The sequence below is a fragment of the Pagrus major genome, chromosome 4 (genome assembly GCF_040436345.1).
Source record: "Pagrus major chromosome 4, Pma_NU_1.0".
Classification (NCBI taxonomy): Eukaryota; Metazoa; Chordata; class Actinopteri; order Spariformes; family Sparidae; genus Pagrus; species Pagrus major.
The window spans coordinates 20,458,904-20,477,359 of record NC_133218.1 but is presented as its reverse complement, the minus strand read 5'-3'; the positions used below and the strand labels follow the sequence as shown (position 1 = coordinate 20,477,359).

At 39.2% G+C, this 18,456-nt stretch overlaps 2 protein-coding genes across 2 annotated transcripts; one reads left to right on the top strand and one right to left on the bottom strand.

The window, feature by feature from the left end:
- Positions 1-939: 939 nt before the first annotated feature.
- nae1 (nedd8 activating enzyme E1 subunit 1) lies at positions 940-7,352 on the bottom strand. The gene is made up of 20 exons (XM_073465199.1): positions 7,260-7,352; positions 6,700-6,803; positions 6,551-6,611; positions 6,416-6,446; positions 6,145-6,216; positions 5,803-5,882; positions 5,354-5,463; positions 4,957-5,066; positions 4,786-4,848; positions 4,603-4,666; positions 4,413-4,504; positions 4,228-4,287; positions 3,967-4,100; positions 3,717-3,792; positions 3,331-3,370; positions 2,893-2,979; positions 2,659-2,751; positions 2,042-2,156; positions 1,905-1,954; positions 940-1,806 (listed from the first exon to the last, which is right to left on the bottom strand). The coding sequence occupies exons 1-20, from the start codon at positions 7,307-7,309 to the stop codon at positions 1,697-1,699; spliced, it is 1,602 nt and encodes a 533-aa protein (XP_073321300.1). The 5' UTR covers positions 7,310-7,352; the 3' UTR covers positions 940-1,696.
- Positions 7,353-9,032: 1,680 nt separating this feature from the next.
- Positions 9,033-17,692, top strand: ca7 (carbonic anhydrase VII). The gene is made up of 7 exons (XM_073465205.1): positions 9,033-9,146; positions 9,738-9,935; positions 12,594-12,712; positions 13,570-13,665; positions 14,035-14,097; positions 14,214-14,369; positions 15,731-17,692. The coding sequence occupies exons 1-7, from the start codon at positions 9,110-9,112 to the stop codon at positions 15,848-15,850; spliced, it is 789 nt and encodes a 262-aa protein (XP_073321306.1). The 5' UTR covers positions 9,033-9,109; the 3' UTR covers positions 15,851-17,692.
- Positions 17,693-18,456: the final 764 nt, after the last annotated feature.

The following is an 18,456-nucleotide window of genomic DNA, read 5'->3' as shown; positions in this document are numbered from 1 at the left end:
GAAACCCTACTCCTTATATGTTATTTTTATTTAAGAAGTTGACACACTGGGAGAACTGGGAGAAAGAGTAAAACCTGCAGGGTTAACACAGCGCAGGGGTTTTAGAGGCATAGATTTGAAAAATATGATGAGCTTAAATACAGTATTTGACTGAGACAAAGTATTTTTTTTTCAGTCAGAAGTTAGTGGTCGCATATCTAACTTTACCAAAAGCAACACTGTCTGCTTCAGCCTAATAAACCTGGCACCGCTACTACTACATGATAATCTTAAGGAGGCAGTGGGTGGATGGATGGGCACATGATAATCTTTTAGGCACTGGATGAAATCTTCATTTAGGAAATGGCCAGAGTACTTTTTGGCAACCTGCTCTATCCTTCTCAGACAGAGGAGTCGGTGTGTGTGTGTGTGTGAGAATGTGAGACAGATCGCTGCATGGGGAGAGATGGGGGGGTGGAGGGAGTCTTACAAGGAAAAGATCTGCTGAGGGCAAATTTCCATTCTGCCAAAGTCTGAGGTAAAAAACAAAATGAAAAAGTTCACCCTGCCCAAAAGTTACATCACAATAACCCTCAACAGTCCTCTGGTGGGGCTCTGCACTGCATATCAGAGCATACAAAGACCAGTGTTCTCTACATTGCAAGGCACCTCAGACAGAGCTAATGACAAACAACATACTGGTTAATATTTAACATTTTAGCCGATTACGTCAAGTGCAGTTTGTATCCAATGGTCAGCATTCGGGAATCAGCCAATGAACAGGCACGTGTTATAAACTTGGAAGACGTCAGCTTAAATATTGTGAAAAATGGAAGAGTGCCCTCTAGTGTTGGATAAAATTGTCATCAACTCCTAACAAAAAGTAATCCTAACCTGGGCTGCATGTGAATCTTGCCAGGAGGCAAGTCACATGACATGCCTTCCAAGAAGCTCACATGCTTGTCATCTAACATTTATTCAGGCTAAATAACTGTGCAAACATTGTTTCAACTATTCAACAAGTCAACATGACATGGTCGCTTTACTCAAAGTGTTTAACAGACTGTATTTGAACAGAGGTTGAAGCCCAAAAAGCGAGGAATATGAGTCCACTTCACCGTTGACATTCAAATAAACAAATTCGGTTAAATATTGAATGTTTTTATGGCAATACATAAGAGTTCAACACCACGTACAATGTTTTTTTTTTTTTTTTTTGCTATTTTAGCCAAAAACCTCCTGCCTTGTTTCAAACACAAAACAGTTGTGACTTTAGTATACAAAGTGCTGCTACATTGTAATAAATCATCCATAAATGTTGAGTTTTACAGATGAAAATACTACATTAAAGTTTCTTGTTTTCTTTCCAGCCTTGTTTAATGTCAGACCAAAAAAAAAAAAAAAAAGTGGAAGAAAGGAAGAAATCCTCTGTGGGTGATATCCTGATTTCTTCCCCTTCGAGTACTTTAAAGAAGGCAGCAAGGCTCTACATTTGATCAAACCTTTCATCTAAAGAGTCCAGACTTTTAATCTTTTTCATGAGAACCATCCTTGTTGGTTGAAGTGCACATGTTTGGGCAGTTATCCCATTCCAGTCCAGAGGAAAAAACATTTTTCTTCCTTTTTTCAAAAGACTGATGCCGTTTAGATTATAAAGCAAGTTGTTAAATGCCAATTTTGTACTTTCTGGAAGCAAGCTCAGGATCAGTAACTGCATTCACAACTGTAAGGTGGCGGACGTCTGTGACATGGCGTTGTAAATGAAAGTATTGCTGAATGGCACAAACTGGTGGCTGATGATCTTGATGGCCTCCTGAGCAGCCGATCCTACAGAAAAAGAAGACGTGGATTCATTGGCACTGCATAGATGGGATATGGTGTTTATTAGGATCTCAATCAATGTCTGAAGATTGCTAAAATATTACCTCCCAGAAATGCAGCAACTGTGTGTGGCTCTGCTGCACCATATCGACAGCTGTTAGGAAAAAGGTTAAAAAAAATTATTTGGCATGGTCTTAAACAATCATTCCAATCAGGTTATCCAGCTGTGACCGTGACTTACAACTCATGGATGTAATCGTCTTTGATGTTGACGTTGAGGCTGTACTCCTGCAGTAGGTTGTTCACACAGAGCTTCAGTTTGCTGATGTCGTCCTCCACCTGGTAGTTATAAACTCCTGGTAAGGAAGCACATGTGGTAAAAGATACACAAGAGTAATTTTTCTGGCATCTGGTGAAATGATCTACAGAATTATGCAGCCTAAAAACAGACTATGATGTGTACAGTATAGGGTGGAATAATAGGCTTTTCCTCTATGTGTGATAGTATGGAAGGTTTTCTCTTGATACACCCGCCAGCCCCTTTCGACACGATTGTACAGTCTCAAGAGTCTTCAGAGCTTTTGAGATGATGCTAGTATTGACTGTGACATGGGTACACAGCTCAACCAACGAAAGACCCAACAAGTTATTTATGCTTTAAGTGTAAAAGAGCTACAAAGACTGCAGCTGTAATGCTCAAGGTTTTTTCTCTTTGTTCTGGTCACGTCAACATTCATGTAATTGTCCTTCCTGACAGATGGCACGAGTTAATTAGTCTGACAATAATCAAACAGCTCTCTCCTAGTGGAAAAATCTATCTATTGTGAAGTCTTAAAATCTGTAGAAACCTGGACGTACCTGGGTAGCGGGAGTGCTGCTGATAGAAGCGGTCAACGGCACGAAGCATGAGGTAGAAGACCATCTCGCTGTCTGGACTGTCCATGCACGAGGCTGAAGACACAATTATCATTATTAGGTGAACATGCTTTACATTTACAGGGAAAACAGTACTAGAATTAGCTCATACACATGAAATGAACAATGAAAGACTTCAACAGTAAAAATCAGAAAGAAAATGAATCTACAACTCACTGATTTCATCTTTATTTACTGAATCCACACTGTATTCTTCAGCCAATGATCTGCAGCGCACCACCCTTAGGAAGGAGGCATTCTTACCTAGACACCAACACAAATAACCAGAGCTGGGAATGAACTGTTTGCAGGTGCAGTTATACTCAACAATAGTGCAGATTATGCTCCACTTGTAGACAGATGAGTTCTTATACAGTGACAGCACTGCTGTATGATGGAGATGCATGACGGACATGATGCTTTCAATTGCTGCAAAATTGATAGCAAAATTTAAGAGATTAACACAGGGCATATAGCAGTTTTGAGTCATTGAGTATGTCTAAAAAAACTTCAGTGGGTATTTTTACATGGGCAATACACAAATTACTATGATTAACTAGATTAGACAACAGTGTGAGGTTTAAGATTTTATTCATTAAAGAATGGGTTTCTTACAGAACAGTTTGATGTCCTTTTCAGAGATGCTCTCTGGTGGCTAGTGGAAAGAAAGAAAGTTATTTCAGTAAAATCCATTTTTAGTCAAACACATTTTAAGTGACAGAATTTTCACCGATATATTGATGAACACGTGGGACATAACGATGGAAAGATTCTCCAACTGAAATCACAATAGCCAATTTGGTTGTAGGTCTGCAGTTATTTGCTTCCTAAGGTATTTATACTCTTTAGATGCAGGTATAAACTAGGAATGTATTTGTAATGCACACATATCATTCAGTTACTTGCCTATTGGACAAATTAATTGATTTCATCAAGCCCTGAATTAAGATTTTTTTCAGATTTACCTAAATATTCAGTGAAAACATGGGTTTACAACATACCTTTCCAAAAGACTGCAGTAGACATTCTACATGCTTAGAAACAGCTGCAGCATCCTGCATCGCCTTTTCCCTGTAACTGAAATAAAGCACAAAAATAAACATCAACGTCCACAAACCCACATTATTAAATCATTCACTGTTAGAAAGAGAGATATAGAACTGGATCTACTATTGGATCACACATTTTTTAAGCTATTTTCAGTTTCTCTCGTCCCCTCTACAAATATATCTATGAATATTGCACACTTACACATTTTGAAGGCTGATGAACTTCTGGGAGTCTGCGATCATATCTGGGATGGTTCCTCGTACAGGTAGGCTTCCGTTGCCTTCATTGAGAACAAATTCCTTCACAGCTCGCAGCATCACCCAGAAGGACAGCGTCTGGTAAACAAGCACAAACAGAATACATTCCAGAGTTTAAAAAAGCACTAATCTCAATACCTACTTTAACTATGACACTATAAATGTATTTTTTAGTACAAAAGTCTCAGGAAAAAAAGGCAAAAACCTGTGATGTGATGTCGTTACACTGCTCACTATTGAAAAGGTCTTCAACAGCACTAGGAACCTGCAGAAATAAGAGTCATTATTAGAGGAGACTCACTAGACTTTACTGTAAGGTGTGACACTATAGAAAACAGACTGATGAGTGGTTTAAAAGGGATGAGATATGTTGTTTTTGAGATCTGGCACCTTGGTTGGGTTCAGAGCAGTGTTGACATTCTTAATAGCTTCCTCAAAGTTTTCTTCGTCCTCTGGGACACCATTCTCATTCTTCAGGATCCCTGAAGGAACACAAAAAAGGAGTCAATTATACACATTTGGGTTACACAGCAAAATGACTGAGCTTATAAGCAACTACAGTCTAGATGTTCACAGATACCTTCCCGAATACACTGTCTGAAGGCCTCTTTTTCCTTGTAATCTTTCGGTGGCTGACCGTTGTGCTACAATGACGAAAGTGACATTTCATTGTACAGCAACACAAACAAAAACCCTCAAGAATATATAATAGTGATTGAGTATTTGCCAGACATCTAGGGTGGCCACAGAAAATATACTGTACCTCAGTGAGCCATTTTTCCAGGTATTTAGCTACAACAATAATCCACGGAGTGTGACTGTGGTCCTGCAGATTAAATTAAGAATGGAGAGGGAAAATATCAGTTCTATAATGCTGACAATGTTTAAACTGACAAAAGTACACACACAAATATGCTGACACCAAAGTACACACCTTCTTGTCCATGCTGTCAAGGTCGTAGGACTGAATGTGGTTCTTGAATTCAGCGAAAGGCTGGTCTAACCTCAGATCCTCCAAGGCATTGTCTGGGTGAGATTCAATCACTGAAGAAAGAAGCAGTAAAATGTCAATATATAATTTATTTTTATATTAACAAAATTATACATACAGTCAAGATCTCAATTATCTCATGTAAATACTAATTGCAAGCTCATTTATGACATATTATTCTTTACAGTATTGCATTTGCAATTTCATGGGTTCGAAAACTAAAAGCATTATTCATGTAATAACATATAATGTCAAAAGTTAAAATGAAACGTTGCTGTCTAATGTTGAGTGTCTTATTAAGAAATCAAGTGGAATCAAAGTTAAACGCCAGGGAACTAACCTGTATGCTCCTGCACCACTAGTCTCATGTAGCCGATCAGGCCGTAGGTTTTACAGACTAGGAAAGGTACAGAGGCACTCCACAGGACTGAGCCCAGCCTCAAACACGTGCTGATAAATTTGAGAGAAAATTTGACAAGTTCATTGGACAGAAAATAAAACAACAAATTAGGTCAATTTAGTTTAAACAGTTCCAACAGAACGTCTTTTTTTTCCTTCTGTATATAAAAAGTTCCTCAAGCATAAACAAGTCGCTTCATCCCATATCTTAAAATCACATCCAGCCACAGTGCTAAAGGCTCCATCCATGAGGACTTTACAAAGTTTAGATATTTCGATGAAATGACGCTGAACATTCTGGTTCAGCATGCTGTAAGTTATTTACATAATTTCTCAACAATTCTTTTGTTATAATAAAATGTGAGAGTGAGGATGAACTAAAACTCGTACCTTTCTGGCAACTGGACACCGATGACTATGGTAAACCTGTGGAAGAACTCTGGATCGTTGTCCAGAAGCTTGTCTGGACTCTGCGGGAGCGAGAAAAAATAATTTAAAAAAAATACAAGAGGGATCTCTGTCACTATCAGAGTGATGATATTGATAAATACAGTTATAGTTGTGTTGGATCTGCACTGGGTCTTAAGAGCATTTTTTATTCTGTTCATGTGTTTTAGTGTCATACAAATATTGGCAATGTAATGAAAGATAAGATTTATGTGTTTTAATTTCCTGTTGAAAATGAGTTGCCATTGTAAAAACATCTATGGCACCATGTCAAACAACACCAACCTCTTCAACAAAGTTTCCAGAGACATCACTGTTAAGTTCTTGTAGCAGCTCAGTGGCAGCCTGTGCTCTGTTCTGCAACATAGAAATGGTCAAGGTCAGGGCTCATATAAATATGCAAACACTATGCACCTTTTTTTCCTACAAAGAATATTTAAAAAATACTTCATGAATAACCAAGAAGGGTGGGATGCAGAAGCAGGGAGGAGGTTGAAAAAAGTAGAAACTTTCTCCGCACAAATTACATAAATGTATTTATTTTACCAATGCATACCTTTCCAATGCTGTTGTTGCTAAGAAAAAAGCTGCAAGACAAGATGAAGAGGTCAATCATGATCAACAACAAGTAAACACATAAACATACATTATTTTAAACTTAGATCAACTTCTAAAAAAACTGCTATCTTACTTGTTTCCAACATCTTCCCCAGTAACTGTGTGTCCATCAACTATGGTGAATGCTCCGATGCCTGACAAAGATATCGGTTTATTCAATCATAAATGTGTTTTCATCTTCACCTGCAGCATCACCACTCACACAAAGCCACATCTGTTTACCTGGAAGCACCAAGTTCTTCAGTATCTCTGTCCCAGTTGCTGTGGCATTGATGAGACAAACATGTGCATTCTCCAGAGTTTCCTGACCATGGTCACCCCACAGTCTGAAAGCAAGAGAGGATAACATGAGCCTGTGTTGCCATCTAGTGATACAACTCATCCTCAACCACAATAAGGCATTCAGCAGGAATGACTTAGCTAGTGCTGTGACAGCTACAATAACATTGACTGTCCTGCAATTTACAGTCGTTTAACCATCAGAGAGAGAACTAGATTGTCAGGTTGATGGCAGTCTTTAGACAAACTGGCAATTTTGATGTGTATGCAAACACCAAAAAAAAGAAAAACAGAGCAACCCATCCCATTAACCTTATAGCTAACATGTTAGCCCGCCGATGATGTTTTAACTATAACGCACATAGCTAGCAAGCTAACGCTAGCTAACGTTACACTCCTGTCTCACGACTGTTTCTGCTGTGACCTCTCAGATGAAATATACAGACAATTTAGCTACAGAGATAACGTTTATTTGTGAAATATGCGATATAGTTCAAATTTACCTGAGTTGCCTGTCGTATTTCTGTTCTTTGGAGGCTTTAGTGGCTGCCATGGTATCTCTTCAATGAGTGACGTCTATGGACGCATTTTAACTTCCTGATCGACACATTCGACACAAACACGCCTGCGCGAAAAATCACTTCCGCACTTTCGATACAAATTCTTTGTCGTGATTCCCAAATGTGATCGCTTAAACTGGCATGAGGTGTCATTAAATTATTATATTGATATTGTATTAGTAATAAAGTAAATAAAGTGTTCTTCCGGTATAGAGGCAGTGGCGAGCACAGACTTCATGAGGGCCAGGGCAACAACAAGGAAGGGGCATCTCACCCAGGATTAAGGTGGTGAGCTGACACCGACACGGGGCCACTTTGTGATCACTTGTGGCAACCAAAACAGTCATTTTAATAGCCTATATCATTTTAAAGTTACTCTTAAAAAACCTTGAATTCAATATATACATGAGTCAAAAGATTAGACCATTAGAATTCATGTTTTTCCTCAATGTGTCAATTAATCCATGGTCTAAAAACAAATCAGAAAATAGCTAAACATTCCCTCAAGCACAAGATGATGTCATCATATATCTGAAATTAGCAGAAATTAGCAGAGGGATTTACATATACATTTTTGTGCTTGCCGAGTAATTTTTTGATCATCTGATCAGTTAATCCACATTGAATTGTTTCAGATGGACCAGATTGGTTTAAAGGTGCAATATGTAAGAATAATGCTCCAAACAACTAGGGGGCAGCATATCACGAGAGTAACTGTTACTGCTACAAACTGAAGCTGCCATTGGCTAGTTAGCTCAGTTAGCCATGCAGCTATCGGTGCAGACCGGGAGCTCGGAGCACCGGGGAAGCAGAAAAGGAGCTTTGGACCGGGGTGGGAAGGGGCTAGCTGGTTAGCATGCTCACCTTGGTAGATATCTCTGCAATATTATATAACACATAGACATCATAATGCCAAGACTGTAATTTCTTCACATTGTTGATAATAGTTTTGGTTTTCAATTAAAATTCTTACACATGCATGCAATTTAACAATGTGGTAGTGGATTTTATACATAGACTACATCAAAGACCTTTATAAAAGACATTAACAATAAAACACCAAAATAATAATTAAAAAATCCATATGCCCAGTGACTTTATGTGCATAATGAAACAAAACAACAATTTAAAAAGTAGGCTATATACAGTAGCCTATGATAAAAGATTTTAAACAACACAAAATCAATGAAGAACAAATAAATTAGTTTTATTAGAGCAGATAATGCTTCAGATATACACAGCATGTTTCTTTTTGGGTCCATTACATATGCATTTGTAGCTTGAAGCCTACTATTTTTCCTCTCTATACAATATTATTTATTTATTTATTCATTTATTTATTTATTCACTTATTTATTTATTTTTAATTCATGGTAGGCTGTGTTTGTCTTTTTAATTTAATTAGCAGAGATTGGCATCGATCACAACCAAAAGAAAGAAAAGAAAAATGGTATATCATTTCAGTGAAGGTGTAGGTTAGTTTAATCGTGCGTCTTACTATAATCATTTAGTCACGTGAGGGCTGACCTAATGCAGTAACATCAGATAAGATAAGCTTTAAAACCTGAGACAGGTGGACACGAGGCGTGTGTACGCGCGCGCGCGTTTGTGTGTGAGGTGTGTGTGTGTGTGTGTGAGGGGGCGTGTCAACACAGGGATCATTTCCCTTCCACTACATAAACTTCATCAATAGCTGCACCGACCGATGTCCGTGTCCGTCCCACACGTGCGCACCGGAGTGCAGCAGCCACACACCGACAGCTCGGTCACACTCGAGTCTTCTCACAGGGACAATGACAGGGAATCTCTGGGGATATGGAAAAGACGACGGTAAGAGCTCACAGCATCTCTTGGCAGCCTTTCCAAGTCATAGCAGAGGGAAATAACTTTGTATGCTGCGGTAAATGCTGACGATTGCTCCGTTTGGCTGGAGCGGGTTGCGTGTTTCATCGCTGTTAATACGAGATTAGCCACATGCTTAGAGGGATGACTGCTGTCACCTTTACCTGACTTTCCTCTGGGTTTGTCCTGGGCTCCTCAGTGAGAAACCCTGAATAGCATCAGTGTCTTGGCCACAATGCTTTCAAGACAAGTTGATCTATTTACAGTGCTGCATTGGTTAGTGTGGATGAGACAGTCTGGAGTGAATTAAACTGATTTCCTTTAGATTTCTTGAGATCTTTCTTCAATGCTTAGCTAATTCTTATTTGCAGTACTTCTAACTAACTCAGCTGTGTTGAATTAAAACCAGAGCTTGATTCTATTACCTTGTTTTAAAGAGAAGTCATTATTTTTCTTTACAGGTGAACCAATGAAATCTGTTTGATTTGAGACAAACTCCATAAATCAGAGCTTGAGGCTTATGAACACTATTGGGTGTATTGAAAACTTGTAATGTTTATGTTCGCCTTACATCATAAGGTCCGTCTATATGGCACAAAAACTTCCCAGTCGCTGAAGGGACCCGGCAGTCTCCCATCGACATCGTCCCTCAACAGGCTCCGCATGACCCCAATCTGGGCCCGATTGTCCTAAACTATGACCATTGTACCTCCATCAACATTTCCAACAATGGACACTCTGTAGTTGTGGAGTTTGATGACTCTGATGACCGTTCAGGTGAGAAAGTGTGTGTGTGTGTGTGTGTGTGTGTGTGTGTGTGTGTGTGTGTGTGTGTGTGTGTGTGTGTGTGTGTGTGTGCGTGTGTGTGTGTATTTGTGTTTCTATGGAGCTTCAGCTCTGGTTTCTTCAGACTGTAGAGTTAGAGGAGAGTTCAAGAAAGTACACTTCAACCAATAAGTTTAGTCATGCTCTGATTGGATTAAAGGAGACAAAGACAAAATGTGAATAGAAGAGCCATCTTGGCTTGGACTGTGCAATTTGACATGACTCTGTATACTGATTACTGACTGCCTTGCAATTATCGACAGGTCACAGTCCAAAGTTAATCTTGGCTCTGATATTGATTAGTCAGCCACCTACCGTGGAAATCTGTGCTAAAAGTTGACTTTCAGTAAACATACGCTTGAAAGGTGGAATTACCTTGATTTTTAGAAAGTGCAAACCAGGTGCATAACTGACTGTAATCAGAGGTTACAAATAATCCACTGATTATGCCACAGGGAAGTGCAGCCAGCAGTTAACTGTATGAGTATCTGTCTGCTGGACAAGAGATATAATAACCTGAGCTGATCTCAGTGGTTATTATGACTCCATTTGCTTTTATCACAGGGTGGATCCATGTTAACCACCCTGTCATTAACATGAATGATAAGCTCAGAGATGTGGGGCTGTTTGGCTCAGACAGTTTCCACAGAGCAAGCAACTGAAAATAATTAATGAAAGAGGAGACCTGTAGGAGAACTAATGCTCTTCCTCAGCGTCTCCACGTAGTTCAAATGAGGTGCACAAATCCCCTAAACCTGTGGTTGTCAGTTTGCCATGTATGGCTTGTGTCTGGGTGAACACATCCATATATTTATGTGTCAGACAGCGTTACGTGTCACTGTTGTTTTGGTAAGAAAAGGAGGATGGAATATAATAAATGCATTACTGTTAAGACTGATGCACACTATTCAAGTAATTAAGATAAAATATATACAATTATTATAAAGATCTGGCTCTGAATGCTGGAATAATAAACATGATGGCAGTTAAAATCAGTCATAATTGTAATAATTTAATGTGTTTATGTCCTCAAGCAATCATCAATGTTAGCATTACCAGGTCAGGATTTACAGCATTTGATTGCACTGATTGCCAACACAAAAAGATAATAAATAAATAAATAAATAAATAAATAAATAAATAAATAGCTCATCGAAGAAATGAATATGCTAGTAAATGCAGAACAAATAAAATATTGTATGGAGGACTGAAGCTGCCAAAATATAAAATAAATAAAGAAATGGCTCAATGAATAAATTAATGTGCCATTAAATGCACCAGAAATAATATGTAAGAATAAATGTAGGCATTAAACGTGCACTGTGTAGGTTTGGGGAAGAAATCCAAACTCAGCAAGGTAATATTTACAATGTAAATAAGATTATAATAAAAACTCAGAAATATTTATTTGATGAATATCTTTCCATATCCAATAAACTGTCCTCAGAGGGAAATAAAGTCCCCAGAATAGTGGATGAAGCTAGCAAGGTGGCTACTTAGAAGGTATAAACAAAGTGAGATGGTATGAAATTGTGTTGTCCTCTGAGGACAATTTTCTTTTATTCAGTTCATCTAGGCATGAAAATCATTGACTTTTCATTTCTGATTAAAACTTTCCTCCCCAAAACAACATAGTGCACCTTTTAATGGCTTTTAAATGGCAGTTTTGTTCCTCCACACATTGATATTGATTTTTCTAGACTAGTTAATTGTCTGGAAATAATAATTTTCCTTTTCATGTCAATAGTAAATAGCTTTTCCTTTAACAAATCGCATTGTCCCCGTGGTTCTCATGCATCTATATTAGACTGACGAGATAAGCGTTTTGCTCTTTTGCCGTTCATGCCGAGCTAATCTGACCTGAACTGGAGTGGCCCGTTTGTCAGAAGGATGTCAGCAGCATCACAATGAATAACGATCAGATTAAACTGCTGTCCATACCCAGTGGTGCAGGCCATAGGCTCTGAAAACCGTCTGTAGTGTCTTGGTAATGGGGCTGACTGTCATTATGAAATACATTCAAGTGAAATCAATCTTTGTTTGCCAATAGACCTGAATGGGAATCTGAACCACTCTGAAAGCAGCTTTAACGTTGCTTTATTTAGCAAAGGATAGGCTGTTTGTGTCTCAAACTAAAGCTTGTGCCACAGAGCTCTAATGATAGATGATTTGTTGGTACAGGAGGCTGTCTGCCTGGTTGTGCTCATGTCTCAGCTTTGAATGAGAAATTTAATAAAGTCTGCTGGGTGTTACCCTGTTGACTCATCTTTGTGTGTGTGTGTGTGTGTGTGTGTGTGTGTGTGTGTGTGTGTGTGTGTGTGTGTGTGTGTGTGTGTGTGTGTGTGTGTGTGTGTGTGTGTGTGTGTGTGTGTGTGTGTGTGTGTGTGTGTGTGTGTGTGTGTGTGTGTGTGTGTGTGTGTGTTGCCTGCAGTGGTACCAAGCTGTTTGGATGATGCTACACACAGGATGCTGTACTCTGTGCTCTGATGCTCTGTACGGCATTGTTCTGGAAAGCAGTTTGTCTCACACCCACAGAGAGTAAGAGAGTGGGTGTCTGCCTGTGTGTGAATGTGATTGTTTTTCTTTAACATCTCCTCTCATCTTCTGCAGTGATCCAGGGAGGCCCTCTTGACAACCCCTACAGACTGAAACAGTTTCACTTCCACTGGGGTGGAAAGGGCTGCCACGGCTCTGAGCACACTGTTGAAGGAATAAGCTATGCATCAGAGGTCAGTGCTTGGGATCTGAATGCTTCAGTGCGTCCGTGACTAATTACCAAAAAACACAGAGTAACCCATTTTTGGTGAAGGTGTGTCAAAAATATGAAAATATCGATAGATGTTGATTGTAAATATATGAAACTAACAGTATTGATACACCAGTACTAGCTGCGTTATTCTCTCCCCTCTGACAGCGGAGCATAGTGCTCACACAGCCTCACTTCCTCCAGAAGTAAATCACTGTCAATGCTGTTTTTCTTAAAGGTCCAACATGTAAAAAATGACCACCTGTCAAATTCATACTCCAAACAAATAGGAGCAGCATATCACCAGTTACCACTAACCGTAGCTGCTGTTAGCAAGTTAGCTCAGTTAGCCATACAGCTAGTGCTCTTGTTAGCTGACTCTGCCCAGACTGGCAGCTTGCAGCACCAGGGGAGTGTTGGTGTTGTTCACCATAGGAAGAAAGTGTACGATATAGTTGGCATGCTAACTTCAGAAGATATCTCTGCAACACAATACATAGACATCTTCAACATAACATCAAAACTGTTATTTCTTTACATTCTGTTGATAATTTCAGTTTAAAAAAAATAAAAAATTCTGACATATTTTGACCTCTTACCTGTCTTGAGAAAGGTCTCGGTGACCAAATTGTGACTTTTTAAAATAAAGCAATGCAGAGGTAAAAATGTGTGCAGGGATTACTATTTTTCCTTAGAAAGGGATGTGTACATACTTATGTAGAAAATATCGGCACAGGATTATCTCATCAGTACACAGGCATGAATTCAAAGACTTGAATTAATTTATACAACTCTAAAATCCAGTTTTTATCGTCTGTCTGTCTGTCTTTCCTCCTCTAGCTCCATCTAGTACACTGGAATGCTGTCAAGTACAAGTCGTTTGGGGAGGCGGCAACATCTCCAGACGGCCTCGCTGTCCTTGGCATCTTTTTAGATGTAAGATGCTTCATAAGTGCAGTCCTATTTTCTGACCTCTTCATTTTGTATAACTGTAACAGTTTTGCAGTTGTTTTTAAGTCTGCATTAAGTCATCGTAGCCTCAAATGAAACTAAGGCATAATTATGTGTTGTAGTCCAGCCTAAAATTCTGCACTCATTCAAACTTTTATTTCGTCTTCACTACATTTTTTTTTCTTTATTTATGGTAAATACTCAGATGTTCACAGTAATTGCTCCTTCAATAAAAATGGAAGAATTGTGATATTTTGTAGACTACACCAAGTATATACACATGTATATACTGTGTGTTAAAAGTTTTGAGTTGTCACAAATAAAAGTAGAAAACAATCTTGTCTGTCACTGAAGACAGGTGACGACCACAGATGGCTCCACATGATAACAGACGCTCTGTACATGGTGAAGTTTAAGGTAAGTACGAAGATTGTTACTGTATTTTAATGTAATCTGTAATGTTTATCTGTTTTTTGACCTGCTTTAAGTATTATCACAGTCAAATAAATGTTGTCTTTGTATTTCTGTTACAGTCTAGTGTCACAGATTTCAAACGTTTCAACCCCAAGTGCCTCCTACCCAGCAGCCTCCACTACTGGACCTACCTGGGATCACTGACCACACCCCCCCTACATGAGAGCGTCACCTGGATCGTCCTGAAGGAGCCAATCACGGTGTCGGAAAAACAGGTGTGTTTGTAACAAACATGTATAAAATATAGTGATGTTATGCTGATGTTCATCCTGCATCGGACAGAGAAGGCTAGGCTCTTGATTAATGATAATGTGAATGGTAGCTAAGAGAAACACCTTTCTAATTTTGTAGTAGTGTCCAAGTTTCTGCAAGAATCATACAGCATATTTTCTCTCATCTCCAGTGCGATCTTTTCTCAAAATGTGCACTGTGACATTCATGTTTCCTGGCCACCATTGCTCCAAAAGATCTACTGTCTCCTTTGTTGTCAAACCAAAGTTCAGCATCACTGGATCAGTATGCCAAGCGTTAGTCGATGTGGGGGTGGGTGTTGGTGGGGTTTGCCTCTGTGCTGTAGCATGTGCAGAAACATACTGCTTCGCCTCAGTGTGATGCTAAATTTGGAGGCCAGAATGAGCGCGGGCATCACTCATTAGGGACACAGTGTTTGGAGCTGACTCGTTTTTATCCACCCCTCTTAGTAGTGAATGTAATCAGAAAGTTTAGGTCTGATAACCCCAGGTTGCTGACAAGTTAAGCTTACTAACTGGATGTCTGCAGCACATGCCTTCCAGGTCCCCCTGTGAGCTGGCCCTGTGGCGACTGCTGCCAGCCTCTGGATTACACTCTTATACTTTGTTGATCTTTTCTAGTTTAGATCCCTGTTTTTATCTCAAGGACTGTACATGAGGAATCAGGAGTTTTAGTGGCCATGACTACCCCCGGGGGTAGTCATGGCCAATCTGTCTGTAAACCCATGAGTGTAGCATAGCTGGGGGTGAGGTGTTAGTTAGGCGACTGGCCCCCACAACCTCTGACTCCAGGCCTTGAGCCTTTGATCCCCTCCAGCTGATTATCCTGATGGATGGATGACTGGATGGGTTCAGGGCTTTAATTGAAAAATGCTTGCATGGAGACCCAGCAGGGAAAAGCCGTTATATAACAGGGTATTATTTAGTTTTTCATTTCCCCTCATAAGACATGATGCTAAAGGGGAAACACCAAAAAGAGGATGGGATGTGTGAGTAGCTTTTAAGTGCTGTGGCAAATTAATAAAAATGTAACCACAATGAATTAATGCTTCTGTGATGCAGCTTAGTGTGCCATAAGGCCCCATCGTTGTCCAAAAACTATTAAAAAGTAATTAGTGAGTCACGCAGTGGCACTGGAAGATGTTTCTTTATAACAAAAAAGGACTAATGTATTGTTGGTTTTGGTGTTGGTTGACAATAGCATACAGAATATCACCAGTCATATCCTTTTTAATGTGCTTATAGTGCAAAGTAAACAACAAAAGTTCAATTTCAATGCAAGAATATGAATATAAAATGTTGTCTTTCTTTCTCTCTCTTTGCAGCTGGGCAAGTTTAGAATGCTTCTGTTCACTGGAGAGGAAGAGGATCAGAGGATGCGAATGGAAAACAACTTCAGGCCTCCCCAACCGCTCAAAGGCAGGAAAGTGCGTTCGTCCAATTAATGTGACCTCAGGAGACCTGAAGCCACAGACAACAAAGGCTCTTCTTAGACAACAGTGAATGCATTTATTTGAGTGTACTTTTTAGCCTCATGGTAGCGTGTCCTGAGGATTTCTGATTTACTTTCTACAGAAGGAAAAGATTCAAGGAGTAATTCTCATCACTGCCAGCACATTGAGATGTTTCCCTCTACTGGTCAGAAGCTTTGGTGGTAGAGGGTGGAATCAGTTTTTGGATAATTTAGGGAAAAATAAAAGGGATACGATGATATTAACACCTAGCAGTTTAATTATTTGACTACTATGTGCTGTTTGGTGACAGCTGTTGTGGTGTGCTGTTTTTGTGCACTTCACACGATGGACAGTTTCCTCTGATGTCACACTCAGGGTGGGGAGCTCAAACGCTGCGATAATGTTACGCTACTGTGTTCGTATAAATAGGGAATCGGACAAATTGTATAATTTCACTGCCTGGATAGTGAAAATCTGGAGGGATATTGGGCCGTATTTCAAGGTAGACAACATATTTGATACCCATTAGCTAACGTAAGCATTCAACTACATCCTAAATCCTACATCCAGTGTGTTTCACTTCCACTTTATAATAAATGTGTCCAAGATATGTGTTTATTTTGTAGAATTAATTCACGCCTTTCCTATCGTAAATGGTAATGTAAGCTAGGAAGTGATTGAATGCTAAGAGTAGCTGTTGTGTAACATTGGCTAAGAGGTAAACAAATATGTTGTTGGACCTTGAAATACGGCTCAATGTTCCTCCAGAATTTCACTATCCGTTGTCGTTTCACTTGGTGATCAATCAGGATGTGGTGAAAATATAACAATTTGTCAGATTCCCTATGTTTATAGGACATGAAACCTGAAACACAGCAGTACGACATGTATGGCCACCATGTGAATATGGTCTATTGATGTCCAAGGAAAACTAGTGTTGCTGAGGCAACAAAGTGCTACATCAATGTGCAACAAACTCTTGTAAGGTGCTATTATGTGTAACTGGTAAGTGTGTATACCAGTGAGTTTGTTGCTGTTATCGCACCACCGTCTGCAGATTCACTTTCACAGTCGCTGCCTCCTTACTGATCCGATTGATCCCCCGTTGATCCGGCCTATTGCTGGTGGATTCCCAGTCTTTGTGGCCACAGATCCCATTCAGTCCAACAATCCCAACTGGAGGTGGGATTGGATTAGTGCTGCAGTTGCTTAAAGTGCTCTGTTTGGCCATGATGGAGGTCATGAAAGTCTCAGGTCCTTTAGAGTTCACCGCTAGTAGGGTGATTTATTATTTTTAGCATGCTGTCTAGATTCAACAAAATCCTGTGTTCACAACTGTTTCTCATTTGAGATTTATGAAACTCCAGCAGTGCAAACAAGGACCCAATGAATTCGATGATCAGTCAAATTTTGTTTTTGTTTTCTGAATTTCATTTTGAGATTGAACTGCATCCTGACTGTGGTGTCACGTTCGCTGGTCCAGTGTTTCTGCTATGCAGGAGCTAATACACAGAGCAATAGTTAAGTATGTAAATGCCTGACGGAGGCCCGCGTGTCTCACTTGGTCGAGTTATGGCAGCTTTATGTAATGCAGTTCCTTATTTAGATGGACTTTACTGTACTTTTAGATGGACTGGACTGTATGGCAGGAATAACATCATTTTGTTCCCATACAGCAAAATGCATACAGGAAGAGTGGCACCAAGGTTGTGATTGTTTTGTGTTGTTGATGTGAAGCAACATTAAAAGTGTAATTTATGGATGATTTGAATAATTATGTGATGCATTCAAAATCTTGACATGTTTTCTGAATGAAATAAAATTCAAAATAACTCTCTTGTTTTACATTCTTTGATGGGATTATATCAGATTTGTAGACCAACATTTACATGTAGAGAAGAAAAGAGTTGTCTGTACTTGGTGATTTGGGATATTCAAGCGTCTTGTATTTTATGGGGGTTGTTGGTCTTTCCAAACCAGACAAAGTTTCTTTTGCTCACCTTTGTTTAAGTTTCTGTAACTGAACTTTGTACCTGGTATTCGCAATATGTTTTAGATGGAGGAGCCATTCAAGTAAATGTTTAAACACACTCTCACTGATCAGAAGTAGCAACGCTGGGTTTAAGGTAATTAGTAGCCAGGTTGTGGCCTCGAGGGTTGAGGAACAGTGAGAAGGAACATGGACTGTGATCACAGTCAATTATTTACCAGCTGTGTTCACTGAACAAGTTTTATGTGGCCCTGAATTAAGCATGGTAGAGTGTTTAGAGTCAATATCATCAATAAACTAAAATAACAGATTCCTTTAGGTGTGGCTGTAATCTGCATTAATGTTGAGGGAGGCCATCACACTTGTTTGACCTATATGTTTCTGTCTTGGTTTTCTGAATGGGGCCAAATAAATAATTTCTGGCAATACTTTATAATAACCATCAATAATAAATGGTTCATTTAAAGATAATACAATTTTAGTTAGTAGCTTTTTCCCTGTTTATGAACAATACAATGCTTTGTAAACGATTTATTAAACATTGTTTATTGTAAAGTTGCAACTGATGTTTATAAGCCTTTACAGTTGCTTAATAAATGTTTATAAG